Source organism: Cricetulus griseus, assembly GCF_003668045.3.
Source record: "Cricetulus griseus strain 17A/GY chromosome 1 unlocalized genomic scaffold, alternate assembly CriGri-PICRH-1.0 chr1_1, whole genome shotgun sequence".
Taxonomy (NCBI): domain Eukaryota; kingdom Metazoa; phylum Chordata; class Mammalia; order Rodentia; family Cricetidae; genus Cricetulus; species Cricetulus griseus.
The window spans coordinates 133487335-133512640 of NW_023276807.1; the positions used below are offsets into that span (position 1 = coordinate 133487335).

Here is a 25306-nt window from a genome sequence, read left to right on the forward strand (position 1 = left end):
AAACAGAAGCCATGTGTTCATTTGAATAAGAATGGTCCCCACAGGCTGATATATTTGAATACTTAGAGAGTGGCATTAGGAGGTATGGCCTTGTTGGAGGAAATGTGTTACTGGGGTTGGGTTTCTTATGCCCAAACCAGGCCCAGTGGTTTTCTCTCTTTCTGCTGTCGTTGGATCCAGCTGTAGAACTCCTGGCAGCTACCTCTCCAGCACCATATCTGCCTATGTGCCAACATGCATCTCACCATGACAGTGGACTAAGCCTCTGAACCTGTAAGCCAGCCCCAGTTACATGCTTTCTTTTAGAAGAGTTGCCTTGGTTGTAGAGTAGTCATGGAGTCTCTTCACAGAATTAGAGCACTGACTAAGACAAGCTAAGAAACATTGACCATGGAAAGCTGGAAACTGTGTGTATTCCCCCCCACCAGCTTTTTTTTGGGAATAAACAAATATAATTTGATTAGAGAGGATACTACAACCCGGTAACCACATTGGGATATATCTTTATGTCTATATCTTTCTATATGTATATACATATATGTATATACATACATATATGAAAATAACAATGAGAGCTTATAGTATGTAAAAGCCACATCTTGCCAAATTGCACATGTAGTAGTCTTGCTAAGAGCTTTATAGACAAGAAACAGCCAATTGAGCAGTATTTGTCACAGCCTTGTCTATAACAGTAAACCTCCTTGAAGGGGTATTATCAGTCCAAGAGTCTTCATTTGAGTAAGAATCCTAGGGAAAAAAAAATGCCTGCATACATATTCTTGAGAGATGTTTAAGAAATTTTGTGGAAGGCTAAAGTATGATGAGGAAAGCAAGAAGCAGTCCAAAGGTCTGTCATTTGGGAACAATGAACCAGGCACACTTCAGCTGTATTCTAGAACACAGCCTGGCAGAAGAATGATGGTCTCTGCATTCAACCTGGAATTGTACTCATCGGATAGACTCCTCCAAGCACTCAATGAGGTGTGCTACTGTGAACAAGGCCTTGACAAGTTTGCTTATGTGAGTCTGGCCACATCACCTTAGAGAAAACCTTTCTGGGACTTAGCTCCTCATACAGTAAAACACAGATGACTGCAGCCTCCATATTGTGCCCATGTGAGCTTCATAGTAAAGTGCTCAGAACATAGCCTGGCACAGAGTAGGACCATGGAAGCCTTGACCACTGGTGTTATCAGCCCAATATTCATGTTGGAGAAGGAAGACATATAAATCACTATCCTCTTTTTATAAAATAAAACTGACAAGCCACAACCACATTTCCCCCTTTCCCACAGTATCTCTCGAGAAAGAGACAATGGATGGTATGGGTATTCTCTGACTCACAGGCCTACCCATCAGAACTGTCACCAGAACAATCACCATGCTCACACGGCTTCTCCAAATCCTACATAGTTACTAAAAACTGAATGATAAAAGTGTATCTAGTGTATCTAGCTCGGTTGGTAAAGTTGCTTAGCATGCATGAATCCTGGTTTCTAGCCTAAGCCCTCCAAGAAAACAGAGGGAGGAAGATATACTCATAATTCCAGCCTTTGAGACTAAAAGACAGGAGGATCAGAAGTTCAAAGTCATTGTTGCCTGTACAGACAGTTCAAGGTCAGCCTGGGCTACTTGAAGTCTTACCTAGAAGAAAAAGTATATATGCTAATTGATAGGTAAACTTATTAATACACCAAATAGTTAGTATAATAATAAATGAAGAATACAAAGTATCAGATAATACATCCCACAATTTCACTAAAAACATTTGAAAAAAAACAAACATTATTATCTGTTTGCTCACATAGGACAAAGTCTGAAAGTTTATTCATAGACTCTGTAACAGTTTTCATCTATGGGTAGTAAAGTTGGAGACAGCTTGTATTGCTGGTCCATATTTATCTGACTTGTCTCCCTTGTCTTCAATGAACATGCCTTAGTGCACTTAATAAGTTAATAAAAATTCAAACTTTGTAGGCTAACAATTAAAAAAATTAAATCACCAATAGGTGATTAAATTACATTGATCTGGGTTAACTCAGATCCACTTCAATGGTACTATTTATAAGAGAAAAGTAGATTTCCCAGGAGGTGACAATAGGAATTACAGGATCCACTCATGCAACAATGGTGACCACATGCTAGTTGTGAAGCAGGCGGCCATGACCAAGACAGAGCTCCTCATGTTAGTATTGATTTCATTATCATGTAAAATCACTTCAGCTATATTGAATTTCATGTTCAATATATTGACTGCCTCATCCATAGAGGAAAAATGAAGACAGAAATCAGGGCAGTTTTAGTTACTATTAAAAGTGGATTTCTTATCATATGAATTAAAATTTATCTTTCCCATTCTTCAACAGTTTCACTACATTAAATCTCTAAGTACTAAAATAAGGATTTTATTTTAAAAGATCATGTCCCCAAAGCCAATTTGAATTAGAGTACAGCTGGGTAAAAGGATGGCTACCAGAAATTTCTTTCAAGTTGGACAAAGTAACATTCTAGCTACAAGTCAAATTCTATGAGAAAAAAGAAAATCACTGGTCATAATTACAAAGATTTAGGCCCATTTTGTATTTCATTATGAGAAAAGGGCATTTTGCCTTGAACAAAACCATTTGGCTAGGATAAATTTCTAGGTTTGTGTTAACTGGAGTACAGACTTCTACTTGAGTCATTTAGCAGTTGTCTCAGAGGGGAATTAGTGACACCTGAAGGAGAAAACAGATGCAAGAAATCCCTCATTTGAAATCCCTCCAGTTGCACAGATCAGTTTCTGGACTTCAGTGTTCAGACCCCAGGAAAACCGAAAACTTGGATTCCGAGCAATCTCCTCAAGCTACTTTATCAAATCAAAAGTGCTTATTTCTTCTAACAAAACAGGAATGTTAAAAAGAAGAGGAAGAGGAGGAGAAGGTTGTGGTTGTTCTGAAATAAACCCCAATAAAATATGGCCCATGATCAGAAACTAGGTCTCTCACTGTGACCACTCTCCCGCTACCAGCAACTGTGGGGATCTGAGCAACACAGCCCAGTAGCTGCCCACACTTCTTCACATGCTTCCAGCTTAGCTTCCCATTTGAAGCAAGACAAACAGTTGCAGGTAAACAAGAACTCAGCTCAGTAGCCCAAGCGGACTCAGATTGCGTGTGGGAGAGTGTAGCCACCTCTTCCAAACACACTGGCACTGATACCCACTCCACACTGTGACGCTCCCCCTGAAGCTGTCTCAATGATCCCTTGTGTGGACTCACTTGGAACAAGGCAGCTATGAAAGGTGCATTCATCCCAAATTGCCTCCAGTGTGCATGACACTGATGCATCTTTCCAGCCAAGAGATGAGATCTAGAAACAAGAACGTGTAGACAATTCAGTCTACACTGAATTGACCCATCACTTTTGAGTACCACCTAAATGGCAACATCCTTCAGACATTCCTCTTTCAAGCACCACATAAATCATTTAAAAAGGACTTTATTTCAAATAGTTTGAATAAACATGGGTGCAAATCATTAAAAAAATTAAGATTGATACAAAAATAAATATTAACTTTAGGAGACACCAAAGTTCTTTCCAAGGTTTGGAAACATCAATACCCTGAAAGGGCATGGCAGGAATCGTGGGAATTGATTTTGTGAAAGGCTACTAATCAGAGTGCTGTTCTCATCAGAAACTCCTTCCCCTTTTTAACTGCAATCAATAACTTAAAGCAAAGGCCCAGATCATATCAGCTAAAAGGGCCAAGAAAACTTTTGTTTTATACAGCATAGAGCTAAAGTTGACTTTGTAGCTCCAAGACACTTCTCTTGAGAGAATTATAAGCTAAAAATTTCAAGTCGTTTCCAGTTTGCCTCTTTACATACTTGAAAGAGAAGCTCAAAGTATTAACAACACAATATCAAATGTATGTATCAAAAAACACTCATACTTCATTATTCAGATATTTGATTTCCTGTCAAAAATCTATGTTGAGTTTTAGCTGAGACAGACATACAACATAATTCAGAATTTGGGTAATACAACTATAATATATTTGCTTCTTCAGTTTAGCATATTTTTAATCTAAAGTTACAAAATTGTCAGCAGGACTCTATGATGGTTTGACAACAAATCATACTGAACCAGCTCTTTATTTCAATGTTCCTTGTTCTCTGTGGGTATTGATTTGTGCCCTAAAGGATATGAAGGTTTATTTAATATTTCAGAAGACTTTTTTTTAAAAAAATCTGACATTTCAATCCAATGACTAACTCTTTGAAATGTATTAAAATTACAGAGCATGTTCTCCACAAAATGAAGGGCTGCACAGTCTCTTTGTGTCCAATTCTCTTTAAGTAGGCCATGATATTTCCCATGATGCTCTGGGCTGAAGACCACACAATGGAAAAAGTAGAAGAGCTTTAGGAAGCAGATGTACGCCATCGTGTCCGTGTCTACCCCGCTTCTAGAACTCTTTAAGCTGCATTCTTTCAATCATGGAGCTTCTGAGAACCCAGAGTTTCATCTGTCTAAGGACTCAGCGTCACCATCTGTCTAAGGACCACATGGCCATCTCTTTATGACACAATAGAAGGGAATCAGAGGGAGGAGAGATTTGATAAAACCCAAGGTCTCTTCAAATGTTAATCCTCTGTCCTCTCCGATGGCTTTCCAATGAGGTTTTACATCCAAGACCTGCTTCCTTTTATGACTCTTTGGAGAACCAAATGACGTAATAGGTGTGAACAGAGCAGGCAAGAACCAATGATCAACAGGACTGTACACCCATAATTCAAAGATAACTCTGACAGAAGAACTCCAAAAACACATCTTGGCCGCACATATAATGCCAACAGCGACAGAACCAGATTTGACCCAAGATGGCTTAGTCCCATGACACTTGTTCTAAGAGCCCCATTTGGATACATACTGTACTAAGTTCAAATGAATTAAATCTAAATTCTTCCCAACAAACAATTCTTTCATTTTGAAATGTCAGGGACTTGTAAATAGTTGGCACACAACTGGTACTGCTGTCTCATACTTTTAATCCCAACACTCAAGCAGAGTTCGAGGCCAACCTGGTCTACAAAGCCAGTTCCAGGATAGCTAGGACTACCCTGTCTTGGAAAAAAAAATTAAAAAGAAAGAAAGAAACATAAAATAAGTGAGACATTTTTTTTCTGCCATCCAAGTCTTCCCCCCTCCCCAACTTTTCAATGTTCATATAGTGAGTGAGAAAAAAAGTGGACTTTGGCAAGGAAGAGAGAATAAGTTGACTGTGTACCCTGCCAACTTCTACTCTATTTATTGATGGGCACCATTAACAAGCAGGTAGTCACTGTTACTTGGCCTGGGTTCTCAAAGGGGGCAGCCATCCCATGATGCCTCCTTGCCTCCTTGGTACTTTTCAGAGACCTCTGGCAGAAGGCCAGGCGAGGACAGCTCAGGGAGGGAGGGTGTGTGTGTGGCCCCCACCTCCCCCACTGCTGCAGCACATTGGAGTGGACATGAAGGCTCCTTCCAGGGTGGACAACTCTAAAGCCACAGTTCATTTCCCAGGAGCAAAACCCAAAATCTCTGCATCTAAAACAAACTATTCTCCCCCAAATTAAGGTCTCTCCATCATCACTTAGCTTTTATAAGAACAATGTTCAGATGAGCTTCAGTGGAAATCAATAAAACACAAGAGTTTTTAATTTCCCTTGAGGACAACACAAAGTATGCTTTTTCTCAAAGGCATCAGTTTTTCAAACCAGTTACATATTTGCTTTGTTAATTTGCTTGTTTGATTATTTATTCTCTACTGCACTCCAGTAAACATTTCATAGAGACCACCAGACATGTACACTGTACAGATTATTCTACAACCTACTGAATTGCGCTCTCTTGCTATGCTGAGTTCGGATCTGTCATCACAGCTTCAACAGAACAGAGACGGGGTTGGGTGGGGGTGCCTGCTCCCAGGTGCCTGACCTGGGAGATTAAATATCAGGAGTCTAATGGCATCAATCATTGACCGTTTCAGAATGGCAAGATCTGAATGGGATCTTTAGTGGACTGTCTAATCAACTGAGAAAGGAGTAAAAAAATGGAAGAGGAAGTATAAGGAAGAGACAAAAAACAAAACAAAACAAAACAAAAAAAAACATGCAAAATGATAAACTTGGTATCCCACAAGGGTCCCAAAGACGGACTTGGGAACCTTGGGTTTAGTGCTCCAGAAATACACTGGTCTTCCCTTAGCTGCTCTGTCACTACACAGTTTACAGTCCTCCAAACTCTCAGAACTACAAAAGAATGGACATGGGATGTGGGGCAGATTCTGATTAAGGTAACCTTTACGTGAGTCCTCATCTCTTGCTCACCTAGCCACAAAGCCCTATCAGTGTTATCTCTTTGAAAAGTTAATTTTTAAAGAAGCTCTCTTCTGCAGGTGGGTTGTGAAGAGAACTAAATGCCATTTTATTTGCATGGAGCCCAGTATACAGTAGACATTCATGGGTGGAATTATTATTGAAGATGAGTTACAAATGAAGAAATGAAGAATTTCTGAAAGGCTGGTTGGTCAATGACTCACAACCTGAACCCCACAACGGAAAGGTGTGGAGAGCTCTGTCATGGAGCTACATTCTCAGTCATCAGGCACCATTTGTAAGATGTGACCTCACTGATGACTAAGTTGCTGGGGCTAGGAAGGCAGGGAGCTAATGAAGGGTTACAGTCCAGTCGAGGGGATGAACACTGTCTGTTAAGCTGAATGCAGTGTCCTTATTGGATGAAAGGACAAGTGTGTAGGGCTTGGTGATTGGATAGGGAACAGATGAGGAGAGAGGTGAATCAAAGATGTCACTTTTCAGGGTTGTTTGCTTTCTCTTTCCTTAAATATTATTTTCATAAACTCAATTTGTACCTTCTTGGGCACAGTCTTGAATCTTTGCTTTGCTTCAAGGTGAGGAAGACACACCATACAGTTGGGAATACACCAGTAAGAAACGGTTTCTTAAATGGTAGAGTCACTTGAGGTAACATACGCCATGGTTTAACTTGTGTTCCTTGGCCCATATGTGCATACTTGGACCCACTCCCCATTTCCTGTCTGAAGGCATGTTTGGTCTGGACACCATCTGGATAAAGCTTTTCTTCCATGAACTTCTTGCAGCTTTTAAGAGCCTTTTGGAAGTCTGAAAGATGTGAGATGGTAGTATATGGAAATGCTGAGCCAGCCTGCCCTTCCTCTCTCTCTCCCTCCCTCAGTGGCAGAGCTCTGGCCTGGCTTGCTTTGGGTTTGATTCTTCACATCATAAAATCAAAGCACAACAATCAAAGATACAACAGACACAATGGGTACCCTTTCTCACAGCTACTCACAAGGGTGAGTTCAGTTAAGCACTGGCATCTGCCAACCTGGTTTCCTTGTACCTAATAGCCATCTCTCTGACAATTAGTAACCTGCAGACTCTCCTCTGCAACCAGACTGGGAGCTTTGATTCTCAGGCCCAGAGCTGAAGCCCCTCAAAAGGAGTTTAGGGAGCCAGTAAGACTGAGGCTATTTTTATAATACTAAGATTTTTTTATTGCTTTCTCATGTGTTGACATTTAAATGATGAGGCACAAAAATGGTAATTTTGTGGTATCTCAGCGCATAGAAAGACAGTGGCACCACCATTACTAGTAGCTACTGTGCTCCCCAGTGCCACAGATTCCCAGTAAGAAAGCTAACGAGGAGCCAGATACACTTATTAAACTGTCATTGAATCCCAACCCTCAAGAGCAGGTCTTTTTGATGAAGGTACACAGAGCACCTGTGACTAAGTTGTGCAATGACCTCCTGGCCTTTTCAGAAAGCACCTCTTTTAGTTGACAGAGAAACTGACAGCCAAAACTACAGCTGTTCAGAGGTGGTGACTGGGCAGACATTTTCCAAACACTGCACCCGGTATATCGGTCATTAAGGAAGACAACTGAGTCTATTTGTTATCAGTGATAAAATACAAGCTTTCCAATTTAGGAAAACTTGTATCTGTGATTGTGAGCTTGGCTTCCCAGTAAGGACTCTCTGATGTGATAAGGTAGGTGAACAAATGAGTCATTTTTCACACTGCATAATGAAATACGTCAACACTTGAAGACCTTCATCACTCACAAAGCCAATATTCCAAATAACCAACATATCACAAAATTATGCATGGAAAGGGGCCACAGAGATGGCCCAATGATTAAAAGCACTGGCTGCTCTTGCAGAGGACCTAGGTTTGGTTCCCAGCACTGACATGGAAGCTCACATCATCTGTAACTCCAGTTCCAGAGAGTTCTAAGGCTTCTTCTGGTCTCTGCCAGCAATGCACGCTCATGATTCACAAAACATATAGGGAAAATACTCATACCAAAAAGTAGGAATAATCATCGATTAAAATGGTGGCATACAAATAGATTTTAATATAACAGCATACAAAAAGCTTATTATGAGGATTTCATATTCTACACTGTACTGACCTATAAGGAACTATCTGCTGTGGAACTGTCATGTAACCTTAATATACAATATCATCTATAGTGACCCAAAAGGCTATCACAATATTCTTCTATTCTACTTATTTAGATATATGAGAGGAAGGGCTTTCTTCATGCATTTCTCCTCAAGTTATTCACCAAGATATACTGAGGGTACAGGAACTGGGAAAGTAACTCAGTGATACAGCACACACATGCACAGCAAGCTCAAGGCCCTTGCTTTGAACCAGTCCCTGGGGAGGAGGGTGTCAGATGACAACACAGGTCTATGTCTAGCCAGCTATCTAAAGGATAGACTGGTAGAAGCAGACAGGACAACTGAGTTGCCTTCAAGTATGCCAGACATTAAGGAGATTTACAAAAATAAAAGGATGTCTCTTTTTTCAATACACTGAAGTTTAGAAAATTGGTTTCCATAAAAATTAATTTGTAAGCTGGGCATTGGTGGCGCACACCTTTAATCCCAGTACTTGAGAGGCAGAGGCAGGAGGATCTCTGTGAGTTCGAGGCCAGCCTGGTCTCCAGAGCAAGTGCCAGGATAGGCTCCAAAGCTACACAGAGAAACCCTGTCTCGAAAAACCAAAATAATAATAATTTGTGACACTGACATTTGTGACTTTCTTACTTTTCTAACAAATGCTATAAATACCCGTTTTAATTCCTAATACAATAAATATTGGCCAATAAAATCTACATATATGAAGCTTGAGAATATAATGGGATCTCCAAGACTAAAATGTCTGAGCTAAGCATTATCATTCTGGCAGCCTCTACAAGCAACCGTGGGGTTCCTCTGGTTCTGCTGGCAGCTCTGAGTTCTGACTCAAAGAATGTAGTGTTTCCCCTTCCTTCTTTTCTGTCCTCCTCTTTCAGGTGCTGGCTAGAGCTAAGCATACCTTTCCTGGCTTTCTGGGCTTAGTTACTCTTTCTTTGAAGACCTCCAGTTGTCATCCAGGCAAACCTGGCCCCACCTCTCACCCACCTGCCCATGGCAGGTGTGTGAGAAAAGAAAGGCTCTTTAAAAGAAAGGCTCCACCCACTTCCATCCCCCCTCCCCACTGTTCCTTATCTCTTGTCTCTTTCCTTCCCTTATTTTCTTACCCCCCCATAAAACTTTCAGTATGAGTCACATCTACAAGTCTCTGTTCCCCATCCACCAGCCTTCCAACACCCTGCCTTGGGACTGGGGGCCTGGCTCAGCCTTATTCCTAACACAGCCCCTCCCCTCTCCCCCAATTTGCATGCTTCTGAATGCTGGAGTGGCTGATCTCCACACCTAGCTCAAAGGGTTTGGTGGACACTCTCATGCTAGCTCTCTCTTGCTCTCTGGGCTCCCTCCCCTCGCCCCCAATGAATCTATAAACTTCTCTTAAAAAAAGAAAAGTATTAATATTCGCCAAACTGGCCTCTACCTATTGACCATCTTAACTGTTTTACATCCCTAAACCCCGCTAATATTAAGTTCTTTTCTTTCTTTGATTCAACATGAACCCAGCAAATAATTATTTATCTGGAATTTCATGATCATTTTCTGCTCTATTTATTTAGTGCTTGACTCAAATCAACCCCATAAACACTCCTTATATTCTGAGGTGAGTGTATTTTTCCCAAACTGTACTTTGAATTCAGGCACATACCAGGTACTCTTTAAGTGCTAGAAAGAAAGCAAGCAGGACCCTTTCTGCTTCAGCTTACAGTTCTGTCTTGCCACTTACAATAAGTGGTAAGGGCCAAAGTTAACCTGTAAGGCCCACTTGCCCAAAGACAGATAGCCTTCCTGGAAAGCTTGGGGGCTCTGGTTCTCTTGAGATAAGAAGTCACCTGTTTTCACTAAACAAGTTTGTTTGACCCAAGTGCACCAGATGTGCTTGGTCATGAGTAGGTGGGAGGCAGGTAGGCAGGAAATACATCAGGATGTGTATCTGCCCCTTTTTGACCTGATGGGAAATACAGTAGTCTTATGGGTTTGCATAAGCCTCTGCAAAAATGTGACTCGTTGCCATTTTCTGGGAACTTGGGAATGAACCTGGCCAGAGTCCATTCTGGTCTTATTCTAGACTGGTGGGTAGAACAAAGTATCAGCACCAACTCAGAACTCATTAAAAATTACAATTTCTGGCTAGACATGATAACACAAACCTTTAATCCCACCACTCAGGAGACAAAGGTGGGCAGATCTTTATAACATGGTTCAAGGGCAGCTAGGTCTACATAGCAAGTTTGAGGCTATAAAGTCACAACCAACCAACTAAAATACTCAAGATTCCACAATAAAAATTTTAAAGTTTTTTTTGTTATTCTGTTTGTTTTTTAAAAATTGTCTCAGGCCCCAGTCTATACCCACTGAATCAATATCTGTGTTTCAACAAGATACGCAGATTTTCTAGCCTACTAGGTTGAGAAGCAAAGAGTTTATGCATCTCCCTAATCTAAATTGATGTGAAGATCTCAGAAGCTAACTAATTGCCATGAATTGGCTAGTATTTTTAGTATCAAATAACGGTTTACTCAGTGTGCTAATCATTCATTCGAACAAGCATAATTATATAAATTCATTTCCAGGGATTAAAGAAACCCCCAAAAACCAAAAACAGAACTGTGGATGTAACATAGTAGCTAGGCAACTTGCCTGTCTGTCAAGGGACACACATTGGGTTCAGTCCTCAGCATTGTCAGAACAAAAACAAAAAACAAAAGGGATAAGAGAGGATGATTGGGGGTTAATATGATCAAATCACATACACACATAAAAATGTTCAAAATGAATCATATTATCTAGTATATAATGAACATATGCCAATGAACTTAAAAATAAAATTAAAAATCCAGTCTAGATTCTGATGAAATTTTCCATTTCATAGCATAAATAATTACAGTGACAGTATTTTCTGGAAATGCTTTTTATTTAAAAACTTTTAAGTCACATTCATTTGTGTACATAACTCTGTGTGCACACATGTGCATGTGCCTATGTTCCAAAGTGCATATGTGGAGTTAACGGACTACTGGTAGGAGGAGTTGGTTCCCTTCTTCATCCATGTGGGCCCCAGGGATTGAGCATGGGCTCCCAGGCTTTACCAGTTGAACTCTCTCACAACTCAGTGAAACTGCTTTCTGAAGACTGAGAATTGTGCCTGGGGGCTGTAGACAACCTTATAGCTATTACTATGATCATTTTTTATTTTAAAGCTAAGAAACACTCAGGTATGCTGAGGGCCTGTGTGTGTGTGTGTGTGTGTGTGTGTGTGTGTGTGTGTGTGTGTGTGTGAGAGAGAGAGAGAGAGAGAGAGAGAGAGAGAGAGAGAGAGACAGAGAGAGACAGAGACAGAGACAGAGAGAGAGACAGAGAGAGACAGAGAGAGAGAGACAGAACTGCACTTAAAGAGACAGAGAGAGAGACAGAGAGAAAGAGACAGAGACAGAGAGAGAGATAGACAGACAGAACTGTACTCAGAGAGACAGAGAGACCGAGAGACAGAACTGCACTGAGGCAAGTCTGACTCCAAACCTCAGAAAGTGGCAGATGCCTTACAACAATAGGGAAGATAGAAGAGGATTCCAAGGAAGGCATGGGTGAGCTCCCTGGAGGGAAGACTGCTAAGCCTGAGTCCACACAGAGCAGTAAAGCGTAGCTCTATACCTATTCTGAACCCTGTAGCCATGCAGTATCCAACAAACAGATCATGGCTATCTTACCATCCTTACTAAAAGTACTATGAAAATATTTATGTAATCACCAATTCAATATTGTCCATTAAAGAGGAACCCAAGGTGAAAATGCTTCTCTCCAATTTATTATACATGGAGTTCATTCCCTGATTCATTCATTCATTCCCTTGTCCCAAGTACATGGAAGAAAACAAGCAGGTGACAGAGGGACAGGAGAGCAACTAAAGGATGAAAGCTTCTGTGAAATCCTGAAAGGTTGCTGTCCATTCTGGGGACCGAGGGAAGTGAGAACATGCCATGTCATCATCCTTTCCATACTGAGCCAGTGGTGCATAGAGGTGATGACCAAAAGTTCCCCCTAAGGATAGCAGACCAGGGACTGGAGCGTTAGAGTGGCACTGACAAGTAACTAGAAGCTTCCATTGCAAAGACGACTGCTTCTATTTCATTACAGATTACTGGTCTATTTAAATTGCTTATCTGCTCTTGATTTAATTTTGGTAAGTGATATCTATCCAGAAAATTGTCCATTTCCTTTAAATTGTTGAATTTTGTGGAGTACAGGTTTTCAAAGTATGACCTGATGATTCTCTGGATTTCCTCAGTGTCTGTTGTTATGTCTCCCTTTTCATTTCTGATTTTGCTAATTTGCATGTTCTCTCTCTGCCTTTTGGTAAGTTTGGATAAAGGTTTGTCTATCTTGTTGATTTTCTTGAAGAACCAACTCTTCATTGCATCTTTCTTTGTATTGTTTTCCTAGTTTCTACTTTATTGATTTCAGCCCTCAATTTGATTATTTCCTGGCGTCTACTCCTCAGGGGTGAGTTTGCTCCTGTCAGAATGGCTAAAGTCAAAAACACCAATGACAATTTATGCTGGAGAGGATGTGGAGAAAGGGGAACACTTCTCCACTGCTGATGGGAATGCCAACTGGTATAGCCACTTTGGAAATCAGTATGGTGGTTCCTCAGGAAAATGGGAATCAATCTACCATGAGATCCAGCAATTCTACTCTTAGGCATATACCCAAAAGCTGCACGTTTATACAACAAGGACATCTGCTCAAGCATGTGAACCTGATAGCAACCTAGATGCCCCTCAACTGAAGAATGGATGGAGGAAATATGGTACATTTACACAATGGAGTACTACTCAGCGGGGGGGGGGGGTGGTCAATGGAATCTTGAAATTCGCAGGCAAATGGATGGAATTAGAAGAAACCATCCTGAGTGAGGTAACCCACTCAAAAAGACAAACATGAGCCTTCATCCAGTAGCTGATGGGAGCAGAAGCAGACACTCACAGCTAAACACTGAGCTGAACTCCTGGAATCCATTTGCAGAGAGGGAAGAGTGATGAGCAAAGGGCTCAAGACCAGGCTGGAAAAACCCACAGAAGCACATGAACAAGGGGGAGTTCAGGGTCCCCAGACTGATAGCTGGGAAACTAGCATGGGTCTGAGCCAGACCCCTTGAATGTGGATATCAGTTAGGAGGCCTAGGCAATCTATGGGGCCTCTGGTAGTGGATCAGTGTTTGTACTTGGTGTACAAATGGACTTTGGGAGCCCATTCCACATAGAGGGATACTCTCAGCCTAGGCTCTCCCCAAATGATATGACAAACTTTGAAGATCCCCCATGGAAGGTTTAACCCTCCCTGGGGAGCAGAGGGGGAATGGGATGGGGGGGGGGTCTGTGGGGACCAGGGAAGGAGGGGAGAGAGAGGGAGCTGGGATTGACATGTGGAACAAGCTTGTTTCTGATTTAAATAAAATCTGTAAGAGTGCTTATAAAAAATAAAAATTTACTTAAAAACTAAAAAAAAAAAAAAAAAAAAAAAGACTTTATGGAACAACACAGTCTACAGTTGTCTTTATTTCTAAAGTGTCCCAGGGTACACGAGGAGTACAAGAAGAGGGGTGGCAGGAAATGCAGCCAGTGGTTAATCCAGAAAGTTAATCCTTATGCTCCCTGAAGTACTTAGCATACTTTACAATAGCAAGTAACCTGATATTATCTTTTATTTTTATTTTTTTATTTTTTTATTTTTTATTTTATTAGTTCTAGTTAGGCCTGATATTATCTTAAACATTCATTAAAACACACACTCGGGCTGGAGAGATGGCTTAGAGGTTAAGAGCACTGACTGCTCTTCCAGAGGTCCTGAGTTCAATTCCCAGCAACCACAGGGTGGCTCGAAACCATCCGTTATGAGATCTGGTGCCCTCTTCTGGTGTGCAGATATACATGGAAGCAGAAAGTTGTATACATAATAAATAAAAATCTTTAAAAAAAAGAAAAAAAACACACACTCACACACACACACAAGCACACGCATGCACGCATGCATACACACACACACACACACACACACACACACACACACGCACGCACGCACGCACGCACGCACGCACGCACGCACACACATTTTTAGAAGGCTTCACTATGTGGTGGTTGTGGCTAGCCTAGAACTCACTATGTAGATGAGGCTCTCTGAAACTCACAGAGATCTGCCTGCTTCTGACTCCTGGAAGCTGGGATTAAAAGTGTGTTGTACCACAACTGTTTGAAATATATTTTTGACCTAAAAATTTCAAAGACTAAATTGGGCAAAATTTTCTTCCTTAATTTCATGAGGTAAGATAAGAAATGTTTTCATTCATTTTTCCCTGGAGGCAATAAAATCTAATTCAGAAAACATGATCTACTCCAGAATACAGTGTGCTTGACTATTTTGGAAACATCTCACATCTGTCACATCATGGAGCTCTCAACTGAGGAGACACAACCGGAAGGCTAGTGAATCACTCCAAGCATCTGAGAGAATCCCATTAATATAGTAGGGCAAACAAGTTGAAAACTGCACTTTCCCAATATTCTGGAAGTCTAAGAGAAAAGGAAAATTACAGTTGAAGTACTAAAAAGCCATCTGAGATATGATGAACGTTTAGAAGAAATTTTTAAAAGTTTGAGAGCCAAGCATTTATCTACAGCTCAGTCACTCTTCAGTGTTGGTGGCCCTGTTGACAGATGAGATTTGTGCCTGGCTTTAGCCTCTATCTGACTATTCACAATGACAAAATAAAAAACTATGCATGCAAATGAGTTCCACTTTGGCCCAGGACATGATTAATTGTAAGTCCAGGCAAAAGGTGAAGGCCAAGTGGCTCATGTCCTTGGCACTGACTCCTCTGACTGACAGACCTATCAGCTCTGAGAGGAAGGCTGTGGTAGACAAGTTACTGATCCCAGTGCACCCTCCCTGGAGCTGCCACTGTGAGTAAGAATCTTGTCTAAGTGCTCTCAACATTTCCTTTACACAGACTGTGCTCACTTGTTCTGTGGATGTACATATGTAGTAAATATCAGAAAGCATGCACAACTACCATGAGCCAGTCCCATCCAATCAACCAGCAAATGGGTATCATACATGGGGCCTGCTACAAAGTACCACAAAGTGCATTGGAAGATCCTTGGGTGTGCATCATGGAGACCTGGAGAAATTTTCATGGAGTTCTGAGTCTAATTGGACAGCAAAGGATGGGAAGAACACGGCAACATACTTGGAACTCTTTGGGAGTTGGTATAATGAGGATCTCCTAAATGTTTCACAAATTGACAGCATTTGAGTCAAATCTTAATTGCCTGCAGCATGGACATATCTGCTAAGACATAATTCATTTTCTGTGTTCTTTCAATGACTACCACACAAACAGTGAACGGGATCAAATCAGAGGTATTCAGCCCTGGGGCTACATTCTACATGCCCAAATCCCACAATGGTGGGACAATGAACACTCCAAATGCTGTATCCAAAGACCTGGCTTCAAATGCCAGCACAGTCACCTGCGTTTGACAGAACAGGACCAAACATGCTTTCCTGATAACCTTAGTCATTCAATTTGAGGCAGTGATATCAATTAAATTATAAAATATATAGACAATACCAGAATCAGACATTGATTAAATATAACATCAAATGTCCCATTAAACACATAGGGGTTATTTTGGGGATAGGTAGATGACCTCTATTTTTATTCAATTTATCATGACTTATTTACTAAGCTCACCTGTATTTCAGGTACTGACAATGTGTAGACCCAGATGTACTGATCCTTGTCCTAGTTACAAACTCCTAACTAAAATCAGCTCAATAGACAGGTAATTCATAATTAAAAAGGCAAACTTTGGAGGCTAGAGTCCAGTGGCCAATGGTGTTCTTGTGCTAAGCACAAGAAAGAGTTCAGTTTCCAGCATCATGTCTGGAAGCTCACAACTACAGGGTACCCAACATCCTCTTCTGGCCTCCATGCACCACCCCCACCCCTGCCATGCAATACTCCCTCTACACATATATACAGAAATAAAACGTTAAAAAATGTTTTAAAAGTAAATTTAACTTTTATATCACACCAGTGTACTAATAAAGATTACCAATAATAGTATTTATATTTGGTAAGCCCTGTCTATGCTGCACATTCGTTCAAGAGCTCTTTTTGGATGTCCCCTTTTCCTCTGTAACAGAAAGTCTATGCAAAAGCCGTGACCACCCCGCACATCAGTCTTGCATGTTCACACCTGGCAAAGGAACGGCAGCTGACTCTGGAGCCCATGCTCTCCACAAGTTAATGGAGTACTGCAAGCACAGCCACACTCTCTGGGCTCCACTAGCTCAGTGTAGAATGCTGGCTTTGTGTACCTTAGCAGTGAGTTTAAATTAAACAGCTATTATGAAAGCTCCATTTCAGGCAGAGGTGATAGTTCAACAGTAGAGACAGAGGCTTAGCTTGTGCAAAGTTCGATCCCAGGGAAGGGGGAACAGGAAAGGACATCCATAATCCATGGCTCCCAACTCTGTGAGGCTCAAATAAATCTTAAGTTACAAGTTCATGTCCTGAAAGGATCTAAATGAGGAGTTTAGCATTGAGCACCAAGCAATTTACAGAGAGACTATACAGGGTCTGAGTAGCATGTATTTATCTGAGTCATCCTGTCTACCTAGGGCCACCTAGGGAACCAGACCTATGCTGGGATTCTAACTAGATCCAATGCCCTCACTTTAAAAGACGAAAACAATGCAGCCCTTTGTTTCAGAACCAAGGTCAAGGCACACTAACAAAGCCCAGTGAATGTCACAGGTGGCTTTCCTTTTTGCAATCAGCCTCTTGTCTTGTCAAAGGACAAACGGCACAGGAGGAGAAGGCGGCAACATATGGTACTCATGATCAATCGAACAAAAATGTTACCGCAAAGCTGGAGGGGACAATTCAGAAAGAAAGGGAATATGGAGTGGTCAGTCCTGGGGTTAGGCAATGCATTTTCTTTTATAAATAGCACAGCCTAACTCTAAAAGGGTGTCCTAAAGTATACATGAGTTTGCTTTATTTTTCCTGGGCTCCCCAAAACATAGCTCAAAATCCAAGGACAAGTATATTGTGACTTACTCGTAAAACACAACCATTGTGGTGCCTGTGTACTTAACACAAAGCAAAACCAGCATGTCAATGCACTTTTTACACACAACCAGAGTGCTGCATGTCAATGCCTTAGGAATATTCACTGTAACCTTCTGTTTTCACTCAACGGGTAGGGTTCACATTGATCACCATTATCTCCAGTAAATGGACTGGATAAAACATAAATACTAATTTTTGCCTTTATAGGAGACACGCACAATTCTTCATTTAAACTGTGTTGTGATAGCTTTAAACATTAAGAATACTGCTTCACTGGACATGAACCAACACAGATGCCAAAGAATCACTCACTTTATTTCACCATATCAGGTTCACTCCTGAAAACTCTCAGTTAGAAAAGAGAGAGCATCCATTTCAAAAGGAGTCCACAAACTAGCTCTGAGGCAGTTTTAAGAGGGTTCCTGAAATTATACTATACCAGAGACACTGGAGTCTCCCAAGCAAAGAGGGTGCCAGGATCCCAAAGCGCCTGTTTTCAAGGAAAGCTCAAGTTTAGCTTATAGGTCTTAAAAAAACATACTTATTTACCTTTTTTTTTTTTAATGTAATGGGTGTTTTGCCTGCATCTATGTCTGTGTACACTCCCATGCAGTGCCCATGGAGGTCAGCCAGCCAGAAAAGGGCATTGGGTCACCTGTAACTGGTGTTACAAACAATTGTGATTTTCTACACAAGTGCTGGGGACTGAACCTGGGCCCTCTGGAAGAACCATCATTGCTCTTAATTGCTTAGCCAGCTCTCCAGTCCTGCTTATAGTACTTTCCTCATTTTTTTTTTGTTTGTTTGTTTTCCTTCCTTACCAACACTCAGTCATGAAGAAACCTTTAAAATACCTCACTGAACTTGTCCGTGACAGCACAGCATATAAAATAAAAGAGACTGGTGAGGGCTGGGGAGATGCTTGGTGGGGAAAGCATTTGTTATGCAAGCATAAAGACCCACGCTCAAATCCACAGAACCCATGTAAAAAGCTGGGTATGATGGCACACTGGGGCTAGGAGAAGGCAGATTCCTGAAGCTCACTGGATAGCCAGTCTAGCCAGTGTGAAGACCATGTTCGGCAAGAGACCCTGTTTCAAACAAAAAAATAAAAACAAATATTGTGGAAGACCAGAAAGATGGCTCAGCAAGTAAAGATGCTTGCCGCCAAGCCTGTGGATCTGAGTTCAATCCCCAGATCTGCTTGGCAGGAGAGAACTGACTCCTGCAAGTTTTCCTCTCACCTCCATGCATGCTCCTTGGCATGCAATATGAGTGCATACACCCATGTACACACACAAACAATAATAAATAAATAAACAAGTGATTTTTTTTTCTTAAACAGTGGAGAGTGACAGAAGATGACACTGGACACTAACCTCTGACTTTCATATACAAACACACAGATGTATGTACTCACACATACACATATGCTCGATGGACACAAATCCACATGAAAATAACTGTAACAAATTAAAACTCTTTCATTTAGCTGTTGGGAATTGCAATAAATACTCACGTGCAAAGTAAAAAAAAGTCACTAAAGTAGAAAAACAAGCTGGATCTTCAAACTACCTTCCTCCCTCCCTCCTTCTCTCCCACCCCCTTTGCTCTGCTGGGGACCAAACCCAGACCCTTGTTTATGTTAAGTAAGTGATCTACCACTAAGCTATGGCTCCAGTGCACATACAAAATACATTCTTTAAAAAGTGAAGCATTAACAGTCTAAACTGAATTCTTTAACTTCTTATATGGGATTTAAAAAAAAAATTAAGAACAGAATGATGAACCCTTGTAACAATAACCCAGTTTTAACAGTTAGGTCCAAGCATGTTCATTGATACAGCTATAATTTTACCCCAAACATTTTCAATCTGCAGTTGGTTGAATCCACAGCTGTGGAAATAATGGCTATGCAGGGTCGTCTGCATCATATAGATTATTGTGATTACAGCATATACTTCTAAGAGACAAGATCTCAAAAAACAATATCCCCCAAATTTTATAAATTAAAAATTATTATAAATACAGCCACATGCCTAAAATGTTTTCTAGAAGAAACACCCTCCTTAAAAGGTGGTTATTACTAAAGAAAAGGGGCTAGAGTTGGGAACAGAGGCTTTACTCTTCACTCACTATCTTCTAGTTCATTCGATTTTAACTGCACCAGAACAGACCATGTCTGCAAGAGCAGCAGAGAGGCTGTGTCAACGATAGAAGGACATAGGACTTAAGTTGGGCCAGATGCTCAAGGAGCAGTTTGAATAGATTCAACCACTAGCAGGTGAAAATGTCTCCCAGGTACAGGACAGGAATTCTCTAAAGTCACATGGGATTATGGGCATGATGATATTACTAAACATAATTATGACTCCAACTATATGCAGGGCCAGACACTGAAGAGATGAAATAGTTCACTAAGCTTTTCTTCTGCCATAGCCAGTCCTAGCAGGCTGATGCTGATGAAACCTAACACCACTCCGTTTTCCTTCCTCTTTTGAACAAGTCAATTAACTCTCTCTCTCTCTCTCTCTCTCTCTCTCTCTCTCTCTCTCTCTCTCTCTCTCTCTCTCTCCACTCCTTGTACTTTTTCTGCCTTACCTTTTGGAAAATGTCATCTGGCTCTCTAGTGGGCCATCTGGTCTACCTGACTCTGAGACTGATACTGCAGATGCTGAGCCACATGTGTGGATGTTATTTACACTGAATTCATTCAGCACAAAGTGCTCTAGAGCTTACAGTTTTCTGATTGGTCTAGTGGGAGCTCTGAGAAAATGAAATGGAGGAGTGGCTGACTTTTAAGACTCTTTTTATTGCTGTCACAGTACACTACTCCTGGCAAAAGCTACAGACATAGACCCAAGTACCAATAGACCAAAATCACCAACAACCACTTAAAAGCTTGAATATCTAAATACATTTGAGAGTATCATTTTTTTCACTTCCAAATATTACTTGATCAGGCTACTGAAATATTCCCCAGTAAAGGTCAAGAGGAAAATGTCTTTCAAGACCTGACTTTTAATGTCCTGAACTTTTTTGAAGTTTTTATAAGCTTGAGCATAACAAGGTTCTGAGAACTTTGAAATAGTGGTTTCTTTTAGTTAAGTTACATCCTGCCCTTGGCAACTATTTTTCTTGTATTATTTTATTTAACTAAACAATACCCCAAAACAGTTCTCCCAGCACTAGCAGCCTAATGTTTCACCAGAGTTGACAAGTTGCCATATTTAAACCAGCGGCTATTATTTTTATGAACGTGTGTACCAGAGCAATTTATGGATGACCCAAAATGGAACGAACCCACAATGTGCCTGAGAAGCCTAATGATAGTTTCCACATGCTGCCTGATTTCACCCACATGTTCCTCTAGCTGGAGCCGACAATTTTCAGCTGGGAGAGATTTACTCCACCACTGTTTAAAAACACCAATGGAAAAGTACCAGGTGGGGCTGTGCTATTCCCCAGGGTACCTGTTTCATCTGGGGAGCTGGGGGAGGCACTGTCTTGGGACAGTGTTGTCCAGCTGGACTCCTCATCACTTGGTGCCAGGTTCTGGATCCGATGGAGTGCACAGTCAGTTTTGGCCCCTGTTTTAGGGTGGTCCTTCTTGGTCTCTGGGCTGGATGACACTGTGGCTACCTGGCCATCTTCTGGGCTGGACTGGGGTCTGTTTGGTTTCTGCAGCAGCAAGTCACCATTCCCAATAACTACAGGGGCCTGGCCAGGGCCTGGCTGGGCTTTCTCCTCCCCAACCCCTTGGCAGGGATCCAGATTCTGCCCCAGCTCTCTAGCTGAGGTTTCCAGGTCTGCATAGTAATTGAGGAAGCTCTTAGTTCTCCTGGGCTGGGAGGGCAAAATCTCACAGCCTGAGGACTCGGGTGGGTGGAGATCTTTAACCTCCAGCTTCTCAGAAGTTATGTTAATGACTGCTGTGGGGCTGATGTTTTTGTTGGGGTCCTGCTGCCCCTGTTCTGCAGCCTTGCGGAGTTGGTTCTCCCCATTTTTCACCAGCTTGATGTTGGCAGAGCCATTTCCCAACAGAGGCTGTACAGCTGGATCCGACAGACCCATAGCCGCCTGGATATTAGTCAGTGCATATTTTTTCCTGCATTTGGGGGGTGTGCTGTTCTTGGCATCTGAGTGTTTGATTTCAGCATTTAATAGTTCATTGTGGGAGGAACGGAGATTAAGGGTATTCGGTGGTGTGGCTGGGCTGTTCCGATTTGCAACGTCTGTGGTTCCACTGCTGGCCATAAACACTGCCAAGGTGTCAACACCTGAGTCAGCTGTGGGGAACAAAAAGGAAATTGGTTGTAAGGCACAGGTCATGATCAAACAACTTAGCACACAGCATGAGTGGCCACTTCTAAACAGAGCATTGTAAGAACAAACACTCCTGTCACATGAGACCTTCTTATAGAAATGACCCATTTCATGTCATAATTTTTTCATATGTCAAACAAGAGTAAAGAAAGGTTTTATTGTGGAAACCCAAAAGCTAATTTACACAGATGTTAAGAAGTCCTAGGGTCTACATTTTACTTAGTGCAAAAAACTTCATTATACATTCATACATGAGCATTTTCTTCTGGTCAGCAGTTTTCAATCTTCACAACTTTGAAAGTCATCCCTTTTCCAAGCAGCAACTTCACATCACATCTTTAGTTTCAAATCTGTAGTTCCTTTTGCCAACATGGTCATCAACAACAAAACTGCTGACATTCCTTCTGCACTTCAACATTCTTAACTAGCCCAAAAGGTCTAGTTCAATGATGCCCCATGTGTTCAAGACAACGTCCCCAGTTATGTTCTGAGATTATATTCTGGACACCTGGAAAACCAAACCTCCATCAGAATCTGCTAATGTCTTTGTGAACATATTTGATCTGGGTATAGTGTCAATATTTGAAAAAAAAAATCAAATAGCTTCAATCCTCAAGAACACAAACTAGTAGGCAAGTGAACACACACACACACACACACACACACACACACACACACACACACACACACACAACAACAACAACAACAACAAAAACACCATCACTAGAGAAGCAGCCCTGGACTACAGACAACATGTCAGAGCCCCCAAGGAGTCTGAATGTATTCCCCTGAATTAAAACACAGGCTCAGCTGTTTGCAGTCATCAGGTCCTCTTGCAAAAGATACCTAGCAAACGACCTGACAGTCGAATTTATCTCAAACACTCTTTGTACTATCAGAGATTTATTTCTGTCTCCTGCTAGGAAGAAAGAAAGACTTCTGGAGCTAGAAGTGAATGAAATTCATCAGCAAGGATTCCTAAGGTTCAGGCTTCTTTCTGTCTGTGAGCAAAAGACAGACTTCCTGCCTATCTGATTCTTGGCCCTCCCAAGAGACCTATGGTCTCTACAGCAACAGTAGAGGGGCCAAGCACAGCTTCTTCCATTCTTGATATTGTATTCTGGCCACTCCCTCCTCCTCTCCTGGGCAAACAGGGATCCCCACAGAGGAAAAGGATAAGAATTTCTCGTGGTGGCATCTCTATCATCAAAACGCACCAGGCTGGCCATTTTAGAAAGAGCCATTCAGAGCTTCTAGACGCCAGGGCTTCCGGGAAGTACCCACTCACTGCAGGTAACATCATTATTAGTAACAGATGATCACATGGCCCATGAGACAGTGAAGGGCTGTAACTCCCAGTGGTTAAGACTTTGGGTCCTCTCTTGGAAAGCTATTATTTATAAAGATCACTATATGCCCAGCGTTCCAAAATTCAGTTCCTGTGTCTAGTTTTAAAGTAATAAAAATTATAGTGCTTTCTCCTTTTAAACAATATTCTGTTGGCTAATATTTACATTTTTAAGTGACAGGCTATTACTGCTATTTTATTGAAAATATACATTTCTGAGCCTCATTGGAAAAGTAGCACTTGAGATGAGCAGGTCACACTCTGGACCAACATAAAGTTTTCCCCAAGACAGACAGACATACATACATGCATACATACATACAATATACATACATACATACATAATGGAAAGTTACTTTTATTCCCTTGGACATTTACAGTAACATTCTGAGAAAGTAGAAGCTAGCTAGTTTCCGAAAAGACATGGTAGACGTTTTCATGAGGCTATTTTATAATGTTAGGTATCATATCCTAACAATTTTATTAGGAAGACAGTCTTGTCTACTATACTTGTAACCTTAAATGTTTTGTAGAAAGAATGCCATCGCCGGGTGTTGGTGGCACACGCCTTTAATCCCAGCACTCGGAAGGCAGAGACAGAGGATCTCTGTGAGTTCGATACCAGCCTGGTCTACAAGGGCTAGTTCCAGGACAGCCTCCAAAGCCACAGAGGAACCCTGTCTCGAAAAACAAAAACAAACAAAGAATGCCATCATAATTTCTGGGTGACTTTAATATTTAATAGTTTGGGGTGGGCTGTAGCTCAGTAGTAGAGTGCTTATGTAGCATGGGCAAGGTTCACAAGAAGCCTATCTAGTACAATTGAAGTCAAGCACAATCTCCTTTACTGGTATTTTTATACATCAATCGGGGAATATAACTGGCATCCCTTAGCTACTAAATAATGGTATCGTTTGTACTGGAGAACTAGAAAAATGACCTCACCCATGGAGGGGTGCTAAGGTTAAGGATGTTTCCACCAGAGAACCTTCCCAGACAAGGAACCAAATAAAGACAAGAAGAAAGTTTAAAGGAACTTTCAAAGGGTTCAGGGAATGCAGAGTATGCCTTGCAACAGCAGGGAAAAATGGGCAAATGGGGGTGGAGCATGAGGCTCTATTGGCATCCTCTCGGGCAACCAGGAAGAAATACTTAGTCATATTTTAATATTGCTGGTTTAACTATGCAGTCAGTAAAAGGGTATTGTGTGATCCTAAACTCAGGCTGGGTTTTTGAGACAGAAGACAGTTAACTAATCTACGACCACTAGTTCATCTTTTACCTTCTGTCAGGAAGAAACAGCTAATCGTATACACTGTCAGTAAACAATTTACTTTTGCTTTGTGGCTAATTTAAAGCCCTAAGCTGCACTTCTGGTTGAATCTTAACTAGGATTCCTTGCTGAAATGTCAGTATTCAAAATTCAGAAGGTGTCTCTGAGAACTTGCCTCCTCTGCCAGTTCTTCAGTGCTTGCTGACCCCAACCCACCCACACACCAAAGAGAAGGGCTATCCTTAGAATTGAGCGCATGCTAACCCCTGGAGGTGGTGGATTGCTTCTGGGAGTTTTACCACATCAGCTAGGACTTTTCGTGAAATAGCTTAAGGTTAGCAATGTCCTGGAAAGCACAAGGCTATAGGAAGGAGGTACCCAAAGTGAGAGTGGCTAGTGATGAGGTTAAGGGCACAGATCCAAGGTTAGTGAGGGAAGTGCTAAGGATCTGCCCAGGCTTCTTACTAGCTGAATCTAGGACTAATTACTCCAGTTTCCTTCTCAGAAAATGGGTTCAATATCAGCATTGCCTGGTTGACTGAGAATTCTGATGAATGCCTGCAGAGAGGTTAGCATGGTTCACAACAATTCCCCTGTACTCCCCTCACTTCTGCATCTCTAAGAAATAACTCTTACTGTAGACAGGTAACAAAGGGACAAAGAAGCTGTGTCTACGAGGGCTTCATTATAGGCAAGCACTCAGAAAATTCCAAAGGTTACTCCAACAGGACAGTC

The 25306-nt window shown here is 41.4% G+C and overlaps 1 protein-coding gene across 12 annotated transcripts in view; it reads right to left on the minus strand.

Moving 5' to 3' along the window:
* Nucleotides 1-25306, minus strand: part of Apbb2 (amyloid beta precursor protein binding family B member 2) — a 318116-nt gene that overhangs the window by 131270 nt on the left and 161540 nt on the right. For 11 of the 12 annotated variants that reach the window (XM_027390798.2, XM_027390796.2, XM_027390801.2 and 8 more), the window contains one exon: nucleotides 21098-21913. In XM_027390798.2, the coding sequence (XP_027246599.1) occupies nucleotides 21098-21913 (816 nt within the window). Of the gene's footprint in view, nucleotides 1-21097; nucleotides 21914-22201; nucleotides 22436-25306 lie in introns of those variants that run through there. The other variant, XM_035453340.1, reaches the window with a different exon arrangement.